Source organism: Lygodium microphyllum, chromosome 27, assembly GCF_053477565.2.
Source record: "Lygodium microphyllum isolate KBCC chromosome 27, Lygodium_microphyllum_v1.1.10, whole genome shotgun sequence".
In the NCBI taxonomy this organism is placed as follows: domain Eukaryota; kingdom Viridiplantae; phylum Streptophyta; class Polypodiopsida; order Schizaeales; family Lygodiaceae; genus Lygodium; species Lygodium microphyllum.
The window spans coordinates 38,781,982-38,807,853 of NC_141161.1; the positions used below are offsets into that span (position 1 = coordinate 38,781,982).

General features: G+C 41.1%; 1 protein-coding gene across 3 annotated transcripts in view; it reads right to left on the reverse strand.

The window, feature by feature from the left end:
• Window positions 1–25,872, reverse strand: part of LOC148012227 (Small GTP-binding protein) — a 118,487-nt gene that overhangs the window by 18,955 nt on the left and 73,660 nt on the right. For all 3 annotated transcript variants that reach the window (XR_015689027.1, XR_015689026.1, XM_087668863.1), the window contains exons 9-18: window positions 24,343–24,439; window positions 5,785–5,856; window positions 5,019–5,173; window positions 4,744–4,801; window positions 4,563–4,643; window positions 4,332–4,418; window positions 4,149–4,220; window positions 1,202–1,336; window positions 845–918; window positions 664–751 (exon numbers count right to left, since the gene is read on the reverse strand). Coding sequence is in view for 1 of the 3 variants with exons in the window: in XM_087668863.1 (XP_087524989.1) it covers window positions 664–751; window positions 845–918; window positions 1,202–1,336; window positions 4,149–4,220; window positions 4,332–4,418; window positions 4,563–4,643; window positions 4,744–4,801; window positions 5,019–5,173; window positions 5,785–5,856; window positions 24,343–24,439 (919 nt within the window). In the remaining 2 variants the exon portion in view is untranslated. The remainder of the gene's footprint in view (window positions 1–663; window positions 752–844; window positions 919–1,201; window positions 1,337–4,148; window positions 4,221–4,331; window positions 4,419–4,562; window positions 4,644–4,743; window positions 4,802–5,018; window positions 5,174–5,784; window positions 5,857–24,342; window positions 24,440–25,872) is intronic.

The following is a 25,872-nucleotide window of genomic DNA, read 5'->3' on the forward strand; positions in this document are numbered from 1 at the left end:
CCATCCTATGTTTTGTGGACCTTGCCCTTTTCTTTATATTACCCATTATAAGACATAAAATGGAACAGTGATAGTGATACTTGGTCACTTGGACCATTTTGAACTCTGCTAGCCTTAGTAATTGAGATGGGAATTTGCTTTCTGTTTACTCCTGCAGTCAAACTTGGATTGTTGTCATAGGTTTAACAAGGATGGTCTTTCTTGCATAGAAATTTTAGCCCTTAGTTGATAACCAGTTGCATTATAAAGACTGTTTAAGCAAAGCAGGTTCACCGTCAGCAGGGATAATACTAGATGAAGCATGCAGCTCCTGTTGGAAATTGCAGAACTGCAATCTTGGCTGCCCCATATCTGAGTCTAGACCCTGTTTGGATGTTTATATACAAGATGGCCCACACACAGACGCCATTAAAACACAGCTTGGATGCATATGCATACCAATATACCACATGCATCAAAATGAGGTCTAATTGCTGCAGTAGTCTGTAAATTTGCTCATTATCACAGAAACTTCTTGCCACTTCTGTAAATTTGCTCATTATCACAGAAACTTCTTGCCACTTCAAGAGATATAATGTCACAAAATCAACACCATTATTAATAATCATCAATAATCTGAGACAATCTTTGCAAAAACAAATTAATAATATAAAAGTGACTTGCCTTATCCCTATGAACAATTGCAGCTAAAGGTTCAACAGGCTCCCCATTGATCAAAACATCAAGTCTAACAAGCTGACTTTCTCTATATCTGCAAAATTTAACAGCATCAATTACTGAAAAAAATTTCATTGCAGATATTGGAGAGTAGACAGCAACAAGTTAGCATGACCAACCAACTGACCCAACAAGGGAATATTCCATGCTTGCATAGCCTTTGGTTCTGGACTTGAGTTGGTCAAAGAAATCACCCACCATCTGTACAGTATGGTAGTAAGAAAAATGGGTTCACAGCAATCTCTGCATGATGCCTCAACTAATAGAAAATGAACGTCCAGAAGAAACAAGAGCATTGAGCTTTTACAAAGTATGACTGCAGCTAATTTCCAAGTCTACCCATCTGGATAAATGTAGTGTATATAATGAAAACATTTGATACTTTACCTAGAGAACTAGAAAATCAAATTACATAAGTCTGTCTAAACACATATGCATAACATAGCCACACAACTGTACATGAGCACGAGCACATCCATTTTACCTCAGCTAAAGGCAGCTCATATGTTACAGCAGCCCTGCTTTCTGTAATGTATTTCATTTCCTTGAATTCCCCTCTCCTATCTTGTGCAAGCTCCATTAATGGACCAATAAAGTCCTTTGGTGTGATCATCTCTATCTGTATGCCACAAAGGGGGGAAACAAAGGTGAAACTATATACTTGTAGGCTACAGGAGAAGCTGTCCATTGTGAAAGTTAACAGTTTATAAATTTACTTCTAGATGGTCATGTGGCTGGAAAACAAATACTGTTAACAAATAAATCTATGAAGTTAACAAAAATAGCAAAACAAACACTGTTGTTATCCCTACAATGTGGCTGAAAAATGGCAAATTCATAGCAATGAAAACTTTTATTTTAATCAGACAGAATTGCCTAAGTAACGAAATATGAGTCATCCACTTCACACTGTATATTGACTGCTGATAAAATCTCCAAGCATCATAAAGCTGCTAGAAACACCTGACCATTAGGTGAATAAAAAAAGAACCCACAACATGTTTGTATCATTACATGGTATCATGCCATTGGCACTTGCCATTGGATAACAGGCATCAACCACATTTTCATGCCTTCAAGCACCAATGCAAAATACAAGCTGTGTTGCCCAGGTATGAAAGAATTGTGCACAATATGTTCATTCTTACTATTGAGGTAGACCTACTTTGGTAGTACCAAAGAGCACTTTTCTGCTTAGTCAAGACCTTCAGATAAAGTAGAAGCACCCTTAGTGCTTAAGAAGCAGCCTTCTCCAAGCTTATGCAGTGCTTGATGAAGACGTCACTGGAGAAGCTAACTGGAATGGCTCAATGGTATCCTTCACAAGTAAGATGCTTCTCCAAAGTAAGCCTTAAAAGTTCTGGGGTGACTTGCAAACGATGATACTTCAAGTGCCTAGTTGATAGTCACCTTGAAAAGCTTGTGGTGAAGCTTTATTGGCTTCTTGCAGGGATAACCAACTGTAATTTATCTCTCCCCACATGGTGTAGAGCAAATCATGAAGAGCTTGTAGGCATAAGATCACCCTAGGTGAGCTTCAAATGCCCTCAAGAAGTTGGGGCAACGATGTCCTGATCAGCAAGAGTAAGCTGCATGACGAAGCAGGTGTCAAAATTGTGCTTGATTGTGGAAGAAAGGTGATGCCAACTTGTCTATAGCTCATCCTCTTTGATTGCTGTACCAACCGTAAGTGTCCTGAGCCCCTTGAGCTTCCTCCAGAAGGAAGCACAAAGAAATTTGCCATGGTCTGCCCATACACCTTCCTCCAAGGTCCTTGGATATGAGTTACAAAGGAGAACCACGCATAAGTGAATGGATAAGGTGCACTTTAGCTTACTTTTTGTTTAATCTAGGTGATTACAAGCATATAGAAGTGTCCAGGGTCAAAGTACGCTCCAATACCATGTGATAAAAACTCAACATGGCAATCAAGAGTATGTGTGTGCCTGTGCAAAAGAAGAAAGACTAGAAATACAAGACTATCATATGGCTTATTAAGTTGCTTAGAGATTACAAGTAGGTCCTCTTCCCTTATACAAAGATGGCCCCTTCGTAGTCCTTATAAAGAACCATTTAGAATATGATAAGGATGGCACATCATGTGGCTGCGTGTCACCTTTCCATGAGCCTACACACACACACACACCCACCCCTCTCATCTATCCTCCTTCTCACTACTTCTTTCTCAAACTCAATATATATGAGAAAATAATTGCAATGATAAGCCAAAGAGAGCTCCATCTTATTAATGAATTACATTATGTATTAACTTCAAACTAGTACATGAAAGTGGTGCAAACAGATATATCTAAAGAAGCCAGAGTAAGACTAAGTGGATTCAAGATTGTAGTAATGCATTCCATTAGAAACTATATCAGTCGAATGAGTTAAGGCATGATAAAAGGTTCTGAAATCAAGCAGTAACCTACCCATACCAGATGTATGCAATGGCAAGGATACCCTGATCCTAATCTGAATCCTACCCCCCCAAAAAATCTAGTCATGTAACTGAAGAAGAAAATAACTGAAGCCTTCTCCTGAATGGATCTTTTCACATCCACTCATCTAACTCCCAATAAGGTCTCTGGAGGGTCTCCTCTTAAAATCCCAATATTGCATCCCTCTCCATGTAAATGAAAAGATCTGCTGCAGAGGGCTGAAGACAGAAAGGCAGCAGGTTGGATGTTGAAACACAGAAATGTTGGGGCTGAGAGTGACTTAGAACAGCAATGTACTGCATAGTGACAAAATCTGACAGGTGAGGCACCTGAAATGCAGTCATGGAAGAGCATTGGAGATGAAATGTAGCCACCGAAAGGAGGTCCTTATTAGAGGAATTGGAGTGCTTGAGCCCTCTTCCATACAAATAGGGAACAAATTGAGCATGGCTCGCTGGAGCGGTTAGTGTTTTACCATTGCAACCTCTATCTCCTTGAGCAATCACCTAACTCTCATGAGCCTTATCAAGTCAATATTGATAAGGTGGGCATTGACAAGGTGAAAGACATCCCAGATATTGCTCAAGAGGAGCTCAACATCTACATTATGTTATATGAGCACTCAAGAAATGTCTACGCCAGCCCATACACCACACATGATCTTGTAGATCCATATTTGGTGTTAGCACTTCGATGATGCTTGCATCATCATCTTCCAGCAGTATGACTCTCACAAGTTCACTGAGTCATCAGATGGTGGCTCATCTAGTGATCCAAAGGCTCAGGTTGGATAGTCGATATAATTATCTCTTAAGTCTAGCCTTGGACAGTCTATACAAGTAATTGACTTAACGAGACAAATTACTCTCAGATATCCAGCTGATACCCCGAATGGTATGTATGCTAGCAGTTAACATAAGCTCCACCCTGAGAAAAACGCAAGATTTACAAACAGGGAAAATCAAGACTTCACACCTTTCAAACAAACCTCACATTGACATATGGTTCTTTTATAGCCTTTCGCTTTGCTGGATCTGGTAACTGGCAAGGATTTGAACATTCCACCTAGAAATGCAAGAGAAAGATGAAGATTATAAATATGCGATTGGAGAGAGGCAAATTAGTTTCCTTTAAAATCACCATACACTTAAAATCTTAATATGAACTCTTCAGTACCATTGTATCATCTGAACATATCACTTGGTAAACCACACTCGGTGCAGTTGTTATCAGGTTCAGATTGTATTCTCTTTCTAACCGTTCCTGAAATTGCAAACTGGCGTAAAGACTTTTACCATATTCCAAACATATTTAATGAAAGAAGTTAGATACCTCAAAGCTAAGGGATTTATACAGATGCATTAAACAAATACTATCTGTTATACAGATGCACTAAATAAATACTACCTGCACAATTTCCATGTGCAGAAGGCCAAGAAAGCCACATCGAAAGCCGAATCCCATGGCAGTGGATGTTTCGGGTTCAAACTGTAGGAGGCCTCAAACACTTCAACATCAGTATGCAATTTTTCAACAATTACTAAAATGTTAGTATTATGACAGTTTGATAGAAAACGATATACTGCACCTTTAAAGCAGCATCATTCAGCTGCAACTTTTCCAATGCTTCTCTTAGCTCAGAAAATCTGGGATTGGTCAAACATAAGATCAGTAACAGTGGAGCGTGATGAAACTCAGCAAGCAGGCTACTACTCCAATCATCGTATATCCCATCAACTTCCCAAGCCAATTCATGTAAAAAAGACACTAGTGTCTTAAACAAACTTGTTAAGAAAAAGTTCTGTCTATAGAACCATCAAACAAAACAGTTCTGACTCATGAAGGCTCCAACACATTTCTTACTGGTCTGCATCAACAGGGAAGAGGCCACAGAAGACCATAGGAGTTGCTTCTTGGTATCCTGGAAGTGCTGCATCAGCCTTTCTGGAAGCATGTGTGATCGTATCTCCGACTCTCGCATCAGCCACTGATCTAATTGATGCTGCTAGATAGCCCACCTATTTATTGAAGAGACACAAAATATAGTATAAGCATCCAACAAGTTTGTGTGCCAACCTCAAGAATCAAACCAAGGAGTGATGATAACATAAGTCATGGACATCAGTGCAAACACATCATTCCATCAACTCCAAAAAATGAGAATATAGTTACTAGCTATGAGTGTACCCCATTTAGAATAAAGCCTTTAGACTACATTTACTAGCTATGAGTGTATCCATTTCAGAGAAGCTTTGGACTAAATTCTATAGATATTGGATATGGGTGTATGGTTATTTTTGCATTTTTGTGTGATCAAGCTGATACAGTTCTAGACAAAAGGAAACATCACAGATTGATTTACAACAAAGGCACCTTAAACCCACTCACAGAAATGGACACACTCCCCTGCATAATAAACCTGCATTGCATCCTCTATTTTTCAGCACTCATGTCAATTAATCTCTTGTGATATTGACACTTGAAAATATCTTGAATGATAGCAATTTTTATGCCAAAATGGAGACTTACCTAGTACATGCACTAGTTTAAATTTGAAGATTATCCAGCAGATCATTATTACATTCTTTGGAAAAGAGAGATGAAAATCACATATTTGAGAAACACACACCTCTCCAGCAACAAGCTCATCTACTTGCAATTGACTAGGAGAAAGAACCCCAACCTCATCAACCTCATACTCCTGCACATGTTTGCCCAACTCAAGTGAAAAATGTGTCTAACAGAAAGAAAGTTTGTGTCTATACAAAAGCTTTGTTTCCATATTTACAAGTATTAGCAGCAATTATCATTTCCAAGAAACACTCATTATCATAATTTTTCCTAACATCAATCAAACATTGAACAATGTCAAGACCCTACATGTCTAAAGTGTGAAAACAAACAAGTTTTTCAGTGTTATAGGATTTTTTTGTGTCCCTATGGGATGAGTTATCCAGTAATTTATGTGACCTGCCAAGAGTAAGTCAGTGTACGACACAGTGTGAAGTACTAGATCACATGCTAGATATGTAAGTAACCAAAACCAAATTATCAATGACGCAAATAAACAAGTGATTTACTATTGTGACTAGCACGGCTTAAGTAAACGACAAGTAATTCAATCTCTTTATGGGTGCCTTTATTCTAGAAAGGCCTGCCTGTAAGAGGTTATTTTTGGGACAAATATGAAGATTTCTTTACCTATTGCTGTAGGTGAGGCCTGAAAGTTTTCCTTCATACGTGCTGTTGTAATTTCTGAAAGAGTGGTGATGAGCTATCATCTCAAGTAGAGTTTGCCTATGCTATCATCTTAGGTGCAGTGTATTCAGCTTTAAGGGATTTATTGCAATTGTGCAAAAGAGTAACACAATTGCTTACTGGGTTTATCTATTTCTTGTGTTTTACAGTATATCCAAGAGTTCTTGTTCCGATATTTCTTTCTTCCATTTGTCTTTTCTTTTTCTTGATCCCCAATGGATTTAGGCCTAGACCTTTCCAACCCCCAACATTTCGTGAACCTAACTTGAAAGGCCTATCTCAGAGTCTACAAGATGGGAGAACCAGTTGAAGATGAAGTTGTTGTCAAGACAACAGATACAAGATTTCAAGAGGACTTATAAATTGATCAAACATGAAGAGGCTGTTACCACGGCTCAACAATAAGAAGTGGTTGCAGAGATGAAAAAGTTTAACGGCACAAATATTTCCATGTTTCTTTGCTTCTATACAAGGAAACTAGAGCTGGCCAATGTACCAGTAGATGACATGCCAATGTATTTTCTCGAGGTTGTTTCTTACCAAATCTGAAGCCACATAGAGTCCATCTACAAAAAATATGGAAGTACATGGATTGGTTTCAAGAGAGTCCTAAAAGAGGAGTATCTTGTAGAGGATGCAAACAGAGACCAAGTGGACTTTTCTAGAGCAAGTTCATAAACCTCTAGAGAACCTCTCCCCTCCACAGCTACAAAGAGAGTTTAAGATTAAGTTTGATCGATTGGACAATTTGTGTAATAATCTTAGCTTACAGAAAAAATTCTTTTGATTTTATAGGTTGCGGATCCTCCGCTGCAATTAGAGCTAGAGAAGGTGTTAGAGGCTGATACTACAAAGAAGGGCATAAAGATTGAATGGAAAGGCATGCAGGATACTGTATCAAAACTAGTGAAGAGACAAAGAAGAAGAGAGATGTTGGTCATGCCCAGGCCTATGTCTGGTCAGTGAACATGAGTTAGAGCCAGTGATTAGGCAACTGTCTCCCATGCCTTTTGCAAATTGTTCAAAAGACACCGCCATGGATGAACTTATCAAAAATATGTGGGATTTACAAATGAAGCTTGCTAAGCTTGAAGATGTTGGGAATAAAGGGCCATCGTGCCTTTTATATGTGCACGGGTGTGAACGCACCCTTAGCACACTTGTACTTTCATATATATCTATCTAAAAACCTAAAGTGGTACACACTCCAATTGTACCCAAGAACATCTTGCATCTCTCGCTCTCACTCGCTGCTGTTGCTCACGTGTTTTGCTCTTTACCTGACATTTCATCGCCGGACATTGCATCTCCGCAGCGCATCACTCACTTCAAACTGGTATCAGAGCTTCGGCTAAGGTGTTCGCGCTTCTTGCAGTCCGTGCAGAGCTTCGGTTAAGGTGTTCGTGCTTCTCGCAGTCCACAGGTCACGTTTTTCAGCCAGGCGACATTTCCCAGGTTGCGCGCAGGTCAGTCAGTCATTTTCTGGTCAGCTCGTCACTGTTCTTGGACAGTGTGCAGTCAGGCGTGCAGTTCCAGGCAGCGTGCAGGTCAGGCGCAGATCAGAAGTGACGTGTTTTGCACAGGCGCTGGTCACGCAGGTCACGCCAGGTCAGTTCGTGACTTTCCAGGCCACGTGCAGCTGGCGGCAGGTCAAAACGCTGGCGGCAGGTCAAAACGCAGCAGTCGTCACGTTACGGGACAGTTTTCGTCAAATTTCTCTTGCAAAATTTTTTAATTTTCAAAGGTTTACTGCAAGCTGCCCCCTTTGCCCACTGACGGGAGTTCGCGCGTGTAAGCACAGTTCTGTGTTTTGGGCAGATTTGAGCCACAAATTTGGGGATTTGTCCGGATTTGACACGAGCAAGACACACAGTGAGATTCTGTCTCAGAAATTGCAGGAATTTGTGACATTTTGCCTCCGAAATTTGGGGCTTTTCATGTACATGTTAAAATTGGGCTAAAATTGACCCAATTTCTTGACATTGATGCACATTGGACCCCGTGCAATTTGGGGCTTTTGCTGTTTGAGCAAAATTTGTGCGCAAATTGGTCATTTTATGTACATGCGGGTTTAATTTCATGCAATTTGGACGCCCTACACTTGAAAAATTTGGGGGTTTTGCTGAAATTGCTTCATTTTGGCAAAATTGGTCTACTCTATGCATGTCAGAGACAGTGCAGATGTATGGTTGATGTTTTGAGCACAAAAATTTGGGGCTTTTGACCGTGCGGGTCAAATTTTATGCCCGTGGGTGCATGTTCAGCAGAAATTGCAGCTAAAATTTGGGACTTCTCATGTAATGTGATGTATTTGTCCTTGGAACAGCTGTCATCAGTTGTGGAGTGCTGTAGCACAACATTTGGTGCTTCTGAAAATTGATTTGCAGATCTGAAATTTCTGCTTTTAACTGGTACTTATTGCTGGTTGGTACTTGTTTGTACTTTGGTCACTTGTTTGACAGTTTGGACCTGCATTTGCTGAATTTGTGGTCATATTTTGGACTGAAAATCATGGCTGGCAGCAGCGATAGCAGTCATCTTATGCACATCAAGAAACTTGAGGGTGCACATAATTTTGCAGTGTGGCAAAAGCAATGCTACAATATCCTGTTGCAGAAGAAGCAGGCTAAGCCGATCAAGGCCAAAGGGGTAAAGCCCGCAGATGTGGAACAAGATGACTGGATGAGTTGAACGAGCTTGCACGCTCGACCATTGAGCTATCTGTCTCTGATGCTCTGCTGTTTAACATAGAGGGTTTGGACACTGCCTATGCCATTTGGACTAGACTGGAGGAATTGTATGCTCAGAAGAGTGCAGCTAGTAAGGTGTATTGGCTAAAAAAGCTTATGGATTTGCGGATGAAAGAAGGAACTGCTATGTCAAATCATCTGAGTGAATTCAACTCAATTTTCAGCCAGCTGGTTGCTTTGAAGTTTGTCATTGATGACGAGTTTAAAGCTACCTTTCTGCTTTGCACTCTACCAGAGAGTTGGGATACATTCAGGACTGCCTTGAGTAACTCGAATGCTATGCTTATGTATTCTGACGTGGAAAGCTCTTTGCTTATGGAAGAGATGAATAGGCAAAATAATGCATCAAGTAAGTCGTCTAGTGCCTTGCATACCAGGGGCAGATCACAGCAGAAGGGAAAATCTGATGGCAAGGGTCGCAGCATGTCTCGCGGCAAGAATGTGGAATGCCACCACTGTGGCAAGAAGGGTCACTTCAAACGTGACTGTTACAAGTGGAAGAAAGAGAAAGGGAAAGGCAAGAAGACAGAGGACAGCAAGGAAGAGAAGAAAGAGAGCCAGCCCAAGAAGAGCAGCGTCAAGATCGAAGAGGTGAATGTAGTCACTCAGGACAGTGACAGTGGGAACGATGTACTCTTCGTGTCTTCATGTTTTGATGCCCATGCATTGGTTGCCGATTCGGCTGATGACATGCATACCTGGATTTTAGATTCGGGTGCCTCCTTTCATGTCACCCCTTACAGAGATTGGTTTTCCGATTATACAGGCGGTCGACATGGTGTTGTCCATCTCGGGGACAACTCAGCATGTGATATTGCAGGCATTGGCAGTGTGTAGCTTCAGTTTCAGCATGGTTCTATCTTTACTCTTCAGAATGTTCGTCATGTACCTGAGCTCAAGAAGAGCTTAATCAGTACTGGGCAGCTAGATGATGATGGTTATCATACCACATTTGGCAATGGAAAATGGAAGATCAGTACAGGATCTAGAGTCATTGCCAGGGGTTCAAAGAGTGATACTCTGTATCCTCTTCATGTATCTAGTGTGTGTGACCATGGTGTCGCAGTAACCGAGCAGCCAAGTGTTTCTTTGTGGCATGGCCGGTTAGGACACATGAGTCAAACAGGAATGAAAGTTCTTTCTCGTTTGGGTTACTTGCCTTGTCTCCGTTATGCTGATTTTGAGCATTGTGATCATTGTGTCTATGGTAAGCATGCGCAGACATCTCATAAGAAATCTCTTTCTTTGAAATCTTCACCTCTAGAGTTAGTACATTCAAATGTATGTCAGATGCCAGGATTGTCTTTGGGGGGGAAGAAGTACTTTGTCACCTTTGTCGATGATGCTACACGGAAGGTATGGGTTTACCCCATTCGTAGCAAGGATGAAGTACTTGACAAGTTTAAAAACTTCTTGGCATTGGTTGAAAATCAGACTGATAAGACACTTAAGTGTCTTCGCTCTGACAATGGTGGGGAATATGTGTCCAAGGCCTTTCAGGCATTTTGTGACAGCAAAGGGATAAAAAGGGAGCTCACTGCCCCTCATAATCCACCCCAGAATGGAGTTGCAGAGCGTATGAACAGGACTATACAGGATAAAGTCCGTACTATGCTGTCTCATGCTGCATTACCCCATGGTTTTTGGGCAGAGGCTGTTATGACAGCCGTTCACTTGATCAATCGGTCACCAAACAGGTCTTTGGGGGGGGGGGGGAGTCCCTCAGGAAGCGTGGTCGGGCAAGCCACCTTCTTATGCTCATTTACGAGTGTTTGGCTGCGAGGCTTTTGTGCACATTCGTAAGGAAGACCGCAGCAAACTTGAGCCAAAGTCCTGTAAATGCATATTCCTAGGATATGGTGACAAGGGTGAAATGGGGTATAGATTGTGGGATCCCGTGAAAAGGAAAACAGTGCGCAGCAATGATGTTATCTTCCGGGAAGGTCGCATGCATAAACAGCCCGAAAAGACTGAGGAGGTTCGTAGGGTTGTATTCCGGGAAGAAGTACCTTTTGGACAGCAAAATGTGCCCGCTGTACAGCAGCAAATACCTGCTGTAAATGAACCTGTGAATGCAGAAAATGATGCTGGAAATGATCAGCCAGCCATTGCCCATAATGATGAGCCACTAAATGTGCAGGAACAGCCAGGACAGCAAGCTGTTAATGTTGATTTGCAGGCTGAAATGCCAGGACAGCAAGCTGTAAATGATAATATGCAGGCTGAACAGCCAGCAAACAATGATCATTGGGTTAGGAGATCGTCTAGGGCTACTAGACAGCCCGACAGATTCGTTCCTGGTGCAAATAATGTGGCTGATTATGTCATGATCACTGACTGTGGTGAGCCGTCATGCTTCAAGGAAGCAATGGACAGACAGGACAGCAAGAAATGGTATAAAGCCATGCTGTCAGAGATGGAATCTCTTGAGAAAAACGGCACTTGGGACTTGGTGCAGTTGCCTAAAGGGCAGAAAACGCTTCCATGCAAATGGGTTTATAAGATGAAGGTCACTTCTGGTTCCTCGCCAAAGTACAAAGCCAGATTGGTTGCTAAGGGGTACAAGCAGGAACATGGAGTTGATTTTGATGAGATCTTCTCTCCTGTAGTCAAAATGACTACATTGAGAACCATTTTGGGCTTGGTTGCAGCTGAAGATATGGAGCTCATACAGATGGATGTAAAGACTGCATTTTTACATGGTGATCTGCATGAAGACATATATATGCAGCAACCTGAAGGGTTTGTGGCTAAAGGCAAAGAGAAGATGGTATGTAAGCTCAAACGGAGTTTGTATGGGCTGAAGCAAGCACCAAGAGAATGGTATCATAAGTTTGATACATTTATGCAGTCTCAAGGTTTTCAAAGAAGTCAAGTGGATCACTGCTTGTACACCAAGAAGGCCGCAAATGGCAGCCTAATTATCTTGGTTCTGTATGTTGATGACATGCTGATTGCTGGCAGGGATACTCATGCCTTGGATTCGTTGAAGCAAAGTCTTCATGGCAGCTTTGACATGAAGGATCTTGGTGATGCGAATCACATTCTTGGCATGCGAATACTCAGAGATAGGTCCAAAGGATTACTCTTTCTATCTCAACAGGAGTATGTCTCTAAGGTTTTGCAGCGTTTCAATATGGAGGGGGGGAAACCAATTGGTGTTCCATTGCCTCCATATGTGAAACTCAGTGCAGAGGACAGCCCTACATCTGATGATGAGAAGGCTGAAATGGCCAAGATTCCATATACTTCAGCTGTTGGCAGCTTGATGTATGCTATGGTTGCTACACGTCCTGACATTGCCTTTGCAGTGGGAGTGGTTAGCAGATATATGGCAAACCCTGGCAAAAAGCATTGGAAAGCAGTGAAAGGTATTATGAGATACCTCAAAGGCACAAGTGATTTGTGCATCTGCTTTGGAAAGCAGAAGGCATCTGTCGTTGGCTTTACGGATGCAGACTATGCTGGTCATGCGGACTGTAGAAAGTCCACTTCTGGGTATGTGTTTACCTTCACAGGAGGAGCAGTCTCTTGGATCTCCAGGCTACAGAAGTGTGTTGCATTGTCTACTACAGAGGCAGAGTATGTGGCTGCTACTGAGGCATGCAAGGAGGCTTTATGGCTTTCACGTCTGGTGGGAGATCTTGGCATTACAGAGTTACCCGTTCTTCATTGTGATAGTCAGAGTGCTATCATGCTAGCACGGAATCCCGTCTTTCATGCAAAGACGAAGCACATACAGGTGAAGTATCACTTCATCAGAGATGTACTTGACAGCAAGAGCATTGAGCTTGTCAAAGTGCATACAGATGATAATCCTGCAGATCTTCTCACGAAGGGTCTTCCAGCAGAGCGGTTTGCTCATTGCCGACAGATGATGGGAGTTGGATAGATATATGTATTTCAGCTTTGTACATACTTAGACTTAGCTGATTCTTTTCTCCTCTTAAGGCACATTGCCTTTAGGTGGGAGGTTGTTGGGAATAAAGGGCCATCGTGCCTTTTATATGTGCACGGGTGTGAACGCACCCTTAGCACACTTGTACTTTCATATATATCTATCTAAAAACCTAAAGTGGTACACACTCCAATTGTACCCAAGAACATCTTGCATCTCTCGCTCTCACTCGCTGCTGTTGCTCACGTGTTTTGCTCTTTACCTGACATTTCATCGCCGGACATTGCATCTCCGCAGCGCATCACTCACTTCAGAAGAGTCGGGGAAAGCTTCTACATCAAAGACCTTGCCTAGGGAAGATTCTGTCCACTATTGCATATGATGTCACAGTACAAAGTATGACCACAAAGACTATGATTCTGTTGGGTTTCCACTCACGCCTACGCTCACAGAGGAGTGTCGGTGATTGGTAGGACACTGGGGACTTTTTTACTCTCGACATGAGAGGCTTTTTCCCCTAGACTTATTGTCTTATTTCGTATGTGCTTATGTCACACACTTATGGGCACTTATCCTGTTCAGGTGTGAACACCCCCTACAACCCTAAGGTTTAAGGGTTGTACTTTGTACTTTCAGATTACACTCTTTCAATCTATTGCATTGGGTGTCGTGCTTCACTCTCCACATTGTCTACTGCACTCTGAGCTGAACTTCGATCCTCTCTCCATCTCACATTTGGTATCAGAGCTGAGGCTCTACAAAGATCAACTCTGCTCAGCTCACAGGAGTCCCAGTTCAGTATAGATCTGCCTCCTGTCCACTATCAACTCTAGGAGCTGCCTTGCTCCCGCTCAATCAGCCTGAGCCCATCAGAAGCAAATGTCCTGCCCCTGACCAGCAACCTGGGCCACGCAAGCTCCGGTCCACCCCCCTAATAAACGTCCTCCCGCCAGGGTTCTGATGCCCGCTAGTAGCGCCGCATGTCCGTCCTGCGCCCTCCCGCCAAGGTTCTGACACCCGCCAGCTCGCCTGGAAGCGCCACCTGCACCTATACCTGCACCGCCTGTCCCCTCCTGTGCATGTACTTGTGCCCACCTGTACTCAGCTACCCACCAGCTTGCCTGGAAGCCCAGCCTGTACTCGTGCTTGCCTGTACTCAGCTATCCGCCAACTCGCCCGAAAGTGCCGCTTGCACCTGTACCTACACCTGTGGCCACCAGCTTGCCTGCTCGACTAATTTCAAAGGTTTTTTTTTTTAAACCTTTTTACTCCGGATTCATCATTGGAAAAAGGGCTTTTGCCCAACAGGTACAGCAGTTTGGATATATGCCTGGGACACGCCTGATGCAAATTTCTGGGAAAATTTATCCGAAATTTTGGGGCTTTTGAGTTTTTTGAAGACATTGGCAAATGTACTACAATCTCACTCACAGATAGACTATTTTGGACAATTTTGGCGCAAGAAATTTTGGGGTTTTTGCTCATACAGTGTTGCTCAACACTGAATGCACCTTGGACTACGTGCATTACAGACAGTTTTGACAGACTGTACCTCAGTGTACTAATTGCAGCAAGCTATTTGCTATGATTTTTGAAAATTTTAAGATTTCTAGTTTGGTCCAACTTGGACATTGCTCTTTTGCTTCTTTTGGCATTGATTATCATGGCAAATCAAGGAAGTGACGTCTTTACCTATGTATCCAAGGAGGACAGATTGGATGGTAACAACTACTCACTTTGGTCCTTCATGATGAAGAATGTGCTTGTTGTGAAAAATCTTTGGGACTATGTCAATGGACAAGAAGTTAGGCCCGGAGTTGTGGCTCAAGCTACTCCTCCTCCACAAGGACGTGGACAACGGGCACCACAACCTGTTCAACCTGCTCCACTTCAGCCACTTCCCCAAAGATCAGCAGCTCAAAAAGCATGGGGTATACGGGATGCACAGGCTTTCTCGCTGATTGCATAGGCAATTCAGCGGTCCATCATCTCCCGCATTCGTTCGGCAACTTCTTCACGAGAAGCTTTGACTAACTTTGGAGCATATGTTTGCTGGTAAGAATGAGACCCGCATCTCTTTCTTAAAGAAAGACCTTGAGACATTGAAGATGGATGAGGGTGATATGCAAGATCACTTGAACAAAATTCAGGACTTGTGTGAGCAACTTATGAATGTTGATGAGTACTATTCAAATGCACAGCTGATATCTACTACATTGCACTCATTACCTCCTTCGTACTTGACTTTCCATACTGCCCTAAACCTTACAATGAGGATAGCTCCATAGCCTATTTCCTTTCTTTAGTTAGTTAGTTTGCTTCTAAAGGAGAAGCAAACAACAAGAAATAGTGGTGTGGATGTCATAGCCTCTGCGCACGCTTTTATGGCTAGACAGAAGGGCAAAGGCAACCAAGGCAACCAAGTAAAGAATGCTCCGCAGAGCTCTGGGACTTCAGGCACCTCATAGGGAAGTAAAAAACAAGGGGACACACAAGCCAAAAAGAGCAAATGCCATTATTGCAAGAAGCCAGGCCACTAAATCACTGTGTTGAAAGCCCATCGCCAAGGAGAAGAAAAACCAGTCAAAAATGTCTATTTCTAATGCTCCTTCCACTGCTACTGAGTCTACATCCTTTGTTACAAACAAGGACTATTGCTTTTACACATGCAATTATGACACTTCTTGGGCTGATCAAGCATTTAGCTCTACTGAAGATACAGGCACTTGGTTTTTTTACAGTGGTGCTTCTAGGCACATCACATCTCACAGAGATTTATTTGCTTTTGTCGGTGTAGCTCTGGTTGGAAAGTCTGTACAGTGTGCCAACAATGCATCATACCCTGTTAGACGTATTGGGGAGATTGTGCTCACAGCCATTGATGGCTCTATTCTCCGCCTACAGGACGCTTTGTTTGTGCCCAGTATAAAGAAGAATCTACTCTCTATTTCTTATTTGGCACGTTGTGGATTGCATGTTACATTTGATGATGGCAGATGCATGGTAAGAGACAAGGAAAACATGACTTTGGTCTTGACTAACGCTTTATATCATGGGTTAAATGATTTGGATGCTCTTTCAGTTGATCAATCACCGTACTTGGCATCCACTCTTACTCCTGCTATGATGCAAGCAAAGTTATGGCATGCTTGCATGGGGCATGTAAACTTTGGTAGCTTGATGCTCTTACAGCGTACACAGATGCTAGATGGATTACTCTTCTGGAGAGACCTCCTGAGCACTTGTGCGAAGGATGTATTTTGGTGGAAATGCATCGGTTTTCATTTCCCCGTGATATTGCTTTTAGAGCCACACTCAGGTTACAATTAGTGCATTCAAATGTACGTGGGCCTATGCAGACAAAGTCATTGGGAAAATATTACTATTTTGTGACTTTTATTGATGATTTTACTCGATTCTGTTGGGTCTACTCTTTGGTGAAAAAGTCACAAGTGTACGATGCATTCTTAGCTTTCATTGCACTTGTTGAGAACCAATCTCGCTATAAAATAAAAACTCTCTATTCGGACCGAGGGGGGAATATATGTCCTCTATGCTGAATTCCTTTTTAAAGCAAAAGGGCATTGTTCATCAGTTCACTACTACTTATACTCCACACCAGAATGGGGTTGCAGAGAGGAAGAATCGGTCACTCATGGAGATGGCCAGATATATGCTGCAACGAAAAGCTTGCCACACAGTTTTTGGATGGAAGCCATTATGTGTGCTTGCCATGTTTTGAACAGATGCCCCATCAAAGCATTAAAGAAAATTACACCTTTTGAGGCTTAGAAGAGCCGGAAACCTTCTATTGGACACTTTCGTACCTTTGGGTATCTTGCATATGCACACATTTCTCGGGTACTCAGAAAAAAGTTGGATAACAAGGCTGTCAAATGCATTTTTGTGGGATATAATAGTGAGAGCAAAGGCTACAGACTCTGATCCTGTCTCTAAAAAGGTGTTTGTCAGTAGGGATGTACTCTTTGATAAAAAATTAGAATTATCCCTTGCTGGTTTAGACACATATCAAGCTGCCCGTGATGTATTTGAAGAGCTGCTACCCATTACATTTGGTGATTCAGCTAGAGTTTCAGCAAGTGAACTTAATGTTAATGCAGAACCTGAATGTTTTGAGGATGCACAACAAAGTGTGCATTGGATGGCAGCAATGCAAGCTAAATTGGATTCTATAACTAAGAATCAAACATGGAATTTAGTGTCTTTGCCCTTTGGGAAGAAAGACATTGGAACAAAATGGGTCTACAAGCTAAACGGAATACAGATGGATCCATTGACAAATATAAGGCAAGGCTTGTAGCTAAATGCTATGCATAGAAGAAAGGCATTGACTATGAGGAGACATTTGCTCCAACCTCCCGAATGACGACCATCAGGTCTATGGCTGCTTTGGCTGCCCATTATGGATGGATTGTGCATCAGTTGGATATTAAAACTGTATTTTTACATGGGGAACTTCATGAGGAAGTATATGTACAACAGCCCATTGGTTTTGCAATTGAGAGATCCGAACACTTGGTTTGCAAGCTGAAAAAGGCTTTATATGGTTTGAAACAAGCTCTTAAAGCTTGGTATGCAAAGATAGATGCCTTTTTGCTCAGCCAAGGTTTTATAAGCAACTCATCTGAGTCTATCCTTTACGTATGTAAAGAGGGGGGATCCATGCTGATCAATTGTCTATATGTTGATGATCTTTTGCTTATACAGTCACATGCTGATCAGATTTCAGCATTCAAACAAAATTTGCAGCAAACTTTTGAAATGTCGGACTTGGGGTCTTTGCATTATTACTTGGGCATTCAGTTCATACATGATGCTAGAGGCATTGGTTTATCACAGTCAAGATACATGGGTAAACTTCTTGAGAAGTTTGGCTTATAGGATTGCAAGCCAGTTTGTACACCAATGGAACTTGGACTAAAGCTGTCATTACATGATGACAGTGATTTGTTTGATATACACACATATGCTCTAGCAGTTGGATGCCTTATTTACCTATGCAACACTAGGTCGGGCATACAGTTTGCAGTTTTAGCCCCGAGCAGATATATGCATCAACCACGCATGTCACATTGGCAAGCTCTTAAGCATATCTTTCGTTACTTGCAAGGCACTAGATCTCTTGAATTGCTTTATGCCAAGGGGGGACCATTGCAGTACATGCTTACAATGATTTTGATTGGGCTGGTGATTATGATTCACGTCACTTCACTAGTGGCAAGTTGTTTCTTTCTTGGGTCATCTTGCATATCTTGGCTTAGCAAGAAACAATCCACTATTGCCACATCGTCATGTGAAGCTGAATACAAGGTAGCTTTCACTACCACAGTTGAATGCATACGGATTAGATGCTTGCTTGCTGATCCAAATGTATCTGTTACGGAGCCTACTTCTTTGTTCACTAACAATCAAAGTGCCATTGCAGTAGCACAGAACCTAGTGTATCATGCATGCACAAAACACATTGAGATACATTATCACTTTGTCAGAGAGAGGCTACATGCAGGTGATATCAGCCTTGTCTATTGTCCTACTACCAGTAATGTGACAGACATCTTCACCAAAGCTCTTCCTCGTGATAAATTTGAAGCATTTCGCAATGTTTTGTCATGCCGACGCTCACAAAGGAGTGTCAATGATCAGTACGACACTGGGGCACTTTTTACTCTCAGTACAAGAGGTTTTTTCCCCCATACTTTGTCTTATTTCATATGTTCTTATGTCACACACTTACGGGCACTTATCGTGTTCGGGTGTGAAAACCCCCTACAACCCTATGGTTTAAGGGTTGTACTTTGTACTTTCAAATTACACTCTTTCAATCTATTGCATTGGGTGTCGTGCTTCACTCTCCACATTGTCTAGTGCACTCTGAGCTAAACTTCGATCCTCTCTCCATCTCACAAACTCATACATAGATGCCTTAAGAAAGAATTTCATTTTTTTTTAAATGATGGAAATATTCATGCAAATGAAACTAGCATGCCTCTTTCTGCAAACTTTGAGAAGGGAGATATACATAAGATTCTTAAAGATCTTGCAGTGTGGAATGCATATGCAGTTGTAGATGCTACTATCTATGGGCTACAAATAGAGAGATCTCCATTTTCCAATGCACTTAAGAAAACAAAGTTAAGGACCCATGCCATGCAAACTACAAGGGTAGAGTGCCAAAGACAAAGCTAAATGATGCAAATCGAAGTATCAGATAGAAGACTGGGTGGAATTCCCTTATGGTTTCGTATTTTATTTATGCTTATTTAGTAAAGCAACAGAATAAAGATGTAATAGCAGAAGATAAAAGAAAAAGAGATAAAGAAACCAAAAGACCTCAAAGAGGGTTACTAAAGGGGCTAGTAAGACGGGGCCTAAACAGTCTATGCATCCTACTAGGCCCAGTCGAGAGCAGAACATGGAAGATGTACACAAGAAAAAAGAGTAAAAAGAAAAGAGACAAGAAAAGCCAAAGGGAAAACAACCAAGATACAAGCTGTTATCTGACATAGAGACAACAACAAATCTTAAAAAGGCTTTGGAAGAGAAATCTAAATGGCAAAGTTGAGTTTACATTGAGTGAAAACCTTGGAATAGCAAAAAGAGAGTTCCATAGAGGAATTGTTGATATTATAAGAAAAAGACTATTTGTGGGTGAGTCAACTCACGCTATGATACAAAGTGAAGAAGAAACAAATTTACAAGGCATACAACTGGTTTTTGAAGATGATGTAGATGCAAAGGCACTTGTGAAAAAATAGAAGAGCTAATTGCACACAATACTAGATTAGTGACATGTGTCGGAAGATGTGTAGGTTTAGAGGGGGTAGATGTCGAGACACCACACGTCTAAAATATGAGTATATGACTCGGTGTAAAGTACTAGTTTATACGGAGGACATGTAAGTGACCAAAATTCAATCATCAAAGACCATTACCAGAGTGCCAAGAATTATTTTGAATAGTACAAGTCTTTTAAGCAAAACAATATCAAAAAGTATCTCATTTATAAAAAAGTAGCTTTTTCAGCTATTCTGAAGGGATTTTCACAATTCTGCCCATGTTAGCTTATCAATCAAGTTTGTTCACTTCGATTTGAGTACCCGCATAACCCTATTTTGAGTTCGTATTCAAAAGTTATGATCAAAACAAGTTGTAGCCACACACATACACCAAAAAAAAAAACGAATACATGAAAAGCATACAGGAGCTTGGAAGGCAAAAAGCATGAAAAGCGATAGTGCAAAGCAAGCATGAACTCCTATAAATGGTTATAAATAGAGATTTGAGCCATTGTTACAAGTATCGGCAAATAAACAAGTGGTTTACTACTGTGATTAACAAGGCTCAAGTAAAAGACAAGTAGATCAATCTCTTTACGGTTGCCTTTAGCCCAGAAAAGCTTGCATGTAAGAGGTTATTTTTGGGACAGATCTAAAGATTTCTTTATCTATTGCTTTAAGTGAGAACTAAAACTTTTCCTTTGTTCTTGCTATTTTAATTTCTTTACGGCTAACAGAGTAGTGTTGTGCTTTCATCTCATATAGAGGTTGCCTAAGCTATCATCTTAGGCACAATATATTTGGCTTGAAGGGATCTATTGGTATTGTGCAGAAGAGTAATACCATTGCTTCTTGAGTTGATCTGTTATGATTCAAGATTTTGCATACGGTTTTCCTTTGTACTTGTTATTGTAATTTCTCTAGGGCTGAAAGAGTGGTGCTCAACTATCCTCTCGAACAAAGTTAGCCTAAGCTATCATCTTAGGCACAATGTATTTAGATTGAAAGGATTTCTTGATGTTGTGCAGAAGAGTAATACCATTGCTTGTTGGGTTTATCTATTTTTTGTGTTCTACAATATATCCAAGGATTCTTGTTCCAGTATTTCTTTCTTCCGTTTGTCTCTTCTTTTACTTGATCCTCAATAGATTTAGGCCTAGACCTTTCCAACCCCAACAAAGCAAAGGCCCATGAAAGTATGATTCAAACCCTTAAGCTGGATCGTACTAACCCTAAATGTTCAACACATTTATAAGAAATGTTGAGAAGACACAATAGCATTGAGATTTAATTACTAATTTAAAAAGAATCTCCTAAAGAGCTATCAGATAGATTTCACATACCCAGTAAGGAGGCCTCGCAGAGATTATTGTGGGATCCAAGAGAGTGGGTGTGGGGGGATCTATTTAATGTTGGTAACTCTCCTTTCTCACATCTGGCAATAGGCACAATAGATTCTTCTCTCTTTTGCATAGGCTTTCTTCATTATTGTTATTGTTCCTTCTCATGACTTCCATAAGCAAATTTTGGATTTTTGAAGCTATTTGTCCACTCTTTGTCGTATCATCAAATCCTATTTCAAGGTCTTAATTAACGGCTTAGATTCATTCTCAAAATCCCTAGTCAAACACTTCATTACATACACATGCACTGCACTACACACACAACAAGTTTTGTCCTCTTTTTGCTTCAGCTTTTCTTAATTGTTGCCATTCTACCTCTCTAGAAATTCTATAAGGATCAAATAGTTGCACTAGATTGGTGAAACTATGTCATCGATGCCCAAAGTTAATTCATTGCACCCTATTTTAAGGACTTGAGTAATGACTCTAGATAGGTTATACAAACCCCCCATAATGCAATTGAGTACATCCAAACAGCTCATACCACTCTCCAATTGTTCGGTCGACTCCAAGGGAAAACAAAAAGCCTTCTTAAGCTCTTCCCCAAGTATCAAAGGCTTGAACTGTCCTAACCTAATATCTCCACCAAGAGTACCAAGGGTGAGCATATCCCAATCACAATTGAAAAGAATTTGTAGCATTCAACAAATCACATTAGATCTCTTATGTCCCACTACACCTTGGGGCAAAGGATCCATCTTTGTTGGGGAAATTTTCCACAAATTGCTACTACAATAAGGTAAAGATTCTAGCGTCTAAGAGAACCCAAGACAATAATAGAGATAAGGATAGAGGCAATGCCCCTTAAGTAGGGGGCTGATACAAACACATCTCAAATTGGATTCGTCTCTTTTCCAAGGAAGACATCCTGCTTCGGGTGATAATGATCAAGAGAGAGTGACTATTCACTTTCACAATGGAGGACAATGAAATACTAATTAAATTCGATTGGGATTAGTTGGAGTCTATAGATTGCTCTTGTTCAAGGATCAAAGTTGTAGGTTATTACGAAGAGACATGGTACAAGGATCCTAAAACTATTACTAGAATGATGGGCCAAATGGAGACACTAGAATTCTCATAGGAGACCTCTCCAAACTATACAATGGCATCCAAGGAACCGGATACACAAAGAACTTTTTGTTATCAGACCTTATGATGCCTTATTATTTGGATATACAACCAGGCTAGGGAGGAGGATTCGAATGAGCACAGTCGATTTGATGTAGCGGCCACCCAACATTAGCACAAATAGGTCATGGCTTCATCTTTCTTTAACCCTAAGGTCAATAACAAAAAGAAGCTTTAACTTTGGCAAGCTCTCAAGAGCTTGCGTGTAATGCAAGAACCAAACAAGAGACAAAGACATTGTTTATGGGATTCCCTGGTGCCCAAGATGTACAAAGGAGATCCCTCATATTGATTTTTCCAAAACAACAATAACTTCTTGCAAGACAGTACCTCACAAATGCAGCGGATCACTTCATGAAGCCTCTTCCACATGCTTCTATGCTTCATCATATGAGATTGTTGGGTCTTCAGACACTAAGATCTGTGAGGGAATGTTAGCCTACCATTTTATTCTGTCAATTTGTCATCTCCTAGTTGTGAGCTCCATCAGAGTCTGACAGAAACATTGGATGCCTTTCCTTTGTCAATCAACTTTAGGTGTGCATTTCCTTTCATCTGCCAAGTGCCCGTCAATCCATGCAGCCCCTGTAGGCTGCAATCAGCCCTTGACTGCTGCAATTTCCCCAGAGGATGCCATGTCAGTTTCCATGCAGTTCATGCAGTCGGCCAGCATTTAATGCAATCGGATTGCATAATTTTTGCCATTTTAGGTAGGTCAGACAGTTTTGGTACCCCACTCAGCAGCACATCGTCATTTATCTTCTGTCTTTTGCAGGTGGTGCTGGCTGCACACTGTGTCTTCATCTCCAGTGCTCATCTTTTTTCGTCGTGATCCAATGCCCTCACAAACACTTTGGGTTGCGTGTAGGGACCAATCAGTCCATCATTGTATTCAGCATTCTTTCCAGATTCAGTGCAGATTTCTCTTTCGTTCCTGCTTTCTCTCTTCTCATTTTCTCTCTGTATTCATGTTCCTCTTCTATTGCGCATTCGCACAGCTACTACCTTTCAAATGCTATTTTTGTTTCTTTCTTCATGTTATGTAACCAGATAAAATTGAGGCACACGACCACCTCATGGCCAGCTTTCTTGCTTTCATCATGCAAAACATTATCGTACATCATACAAGGTACCTTGTACACTACAAAAAATATTTCATGAATGTATCATATAAATAGATACCTTCATTTTTGACAAGTCCTTGCTAAGATTATAAAAGCTTCTCAAAGAGTGCTGATTTCACAAGTTCTGTAGGGCTACTTAATTCCTAAATTCTCATTTTGGTTTTGCAAGAAAATATTTTTGACCTGATCTCTCCCTCGATGTTTTGACCTCATAACATAAGTAAAGAAGAATATTTAAACTTGAAGATAAGTATCATGTCATGAGCTTAATATAATGGCTTATGGCCTCATAGTGTATGAAGATATTATTGGCATATCCAACTCTTCAAGACACATCCTTAATATAGAGTCTGCATAGTAATTGAAGGCATGATTGGCATAGACAACACTTCAAGAACACATCCTCATATAGCTCATTGGGGCACAGACCAATAGCAGACATGCCATTAGATATTCAGGAGTCAAAACACACCAACCTGTATGCATGCATAGTGTTCATAAGTTATCCGTTGATTGAATGTAAATTACAAGGTTACAACTTCATGAATGCACAAGAAACACCTGGTATCATGAATAGAAAGTTAAGAGGTAGGCATATAACTAAGTGTACTCCTCTTTGCTTGCATATGTATGAGGACACAAGTTCGAAAATTCAAAACATCCAAATTTTTCTGAGAAAAGGCCATGAAACACTGCAATGTAATCTAGTTTCAAGGGGTGAAGTATCTTGGTATAACCTTTAAAAAAAGTAAGAGATCAAATCTAAAGCAACATTGCATATCTCAATATAGCAACATTTTATAAATATTTGCAAAATGAAACATACCTTTCCACTTGCCATGAAACAAATCCTGTCCTGTTTTTTTACACTTCCATCAACAACTCTAAAATAGACGACGACTCCTCGATACGGATCATAGTAACTGCATGGTAAGAGAACACTATTAGTCCAGTTTTAAGAGTAGTGAGTTTCAATAGCAGTTCAGTCACTGACAAAGGTAAACTGGTAATATTAGTTCAAAGCAAGGTTTTAAAAGTGCAAGGGTGTGCAACTGAAGTAAAAGATGGAGTGGGGACAACTTGTGACAAAGGTTGCACAATGTGTGAGACCCAAATAAAGAGAAGGAATGGAGGTAAGCTAATAGAAACAGAAAGGCAAAGGTGAATGAGGTTCACATGGTTCTGTTCTCCAGCCCTTTTCATGCGTTATCATTGCAAGACATTGACCACGAAGACAAAGGACAGTCAACTGGGCATCAGGAGGAAACTGACTGCAGGAGCAAGGCAAGGAGGTCCAGGGGACTTCTTCCTTTGAGTCTTCTTCAGATCAGCCTGTACAGAGCCTTGTTCCGTGAAGATTCCTTTAGTATCAATCAGAGTAAAAATGAGCAACATTCTCAATCTATTGGTTCTTGTATGCAAAATCCTTCGTGGATCTTTAATTGAACATCAGAACCAATGTGATTAAGAGGGTAAACTGGCTGCTCTAGCCTCTCGCTCTATGTATTGCCCTCTTATCTCTCGGAACAGTTATTATATATTTGATGATTTCTAAATACTTACAACCTGTTACTGCCTCTCATAAACTGCCATACAAGGAAGCTTTTACCTGCCTAGTCCTTTCAGCGGATGAAGTTTCATAATTTTCCCTTTTAATTTTAGTCCTTGGCTCTAAAGTAAGTTGTTAGCAGATATGTTTGTCATGCCTTGTCATCTCCTTCCTATGAGCCTCAATCTAAGTCAGACGGGGACTTTAGGAGCTCTGACCTATCTATCACTTGCTTTGACAGAGGAGGTAGCTCATTCTAGATCACTCAATTTATTGCATTTTAGTGCATTTTTACCTCCATTCAGGATTCTATGTGCATTTCAAGGGGCAGTTTCTGCATTCTTCAACCTGCCTCACTTGCTGGACATTGTCCACCCTTTCCGGGATTTTTCTAAGCATTTTTGGCATTTTTACCAGTATAACATGCTGGTCAGACATATTTTTGGCCCCAAATTTCAGGTCACCCAGTTTTCGGGATTTTTGGCTATTTATAGCCATTTCCCACTTGGCAGTCAATTAGATTATCATCTTCCCTCCTTCCTTGGCAGGTGCACACTCCAACTTCGTCATCTTCCTCCGTCTTCAATGTTGCCGTCATCATCAGCCTGTTCTCATGCCCTCACTGACGTTGTGGGCTGCGTGCAAGGACTGATCAGTCCTTCTGTATCCAGCATTCAGTGCAGGTTTCTCTTCTTCTTCTCTTGCAGAATGTCTCTCTCTTCCTCTGTCTTCGAGTTCCTTCTTCTGTTGCGCATTCTCACATGGTATCAAAGCATGGTATCTCAGAGCGACACAGAGTTCGTGAGG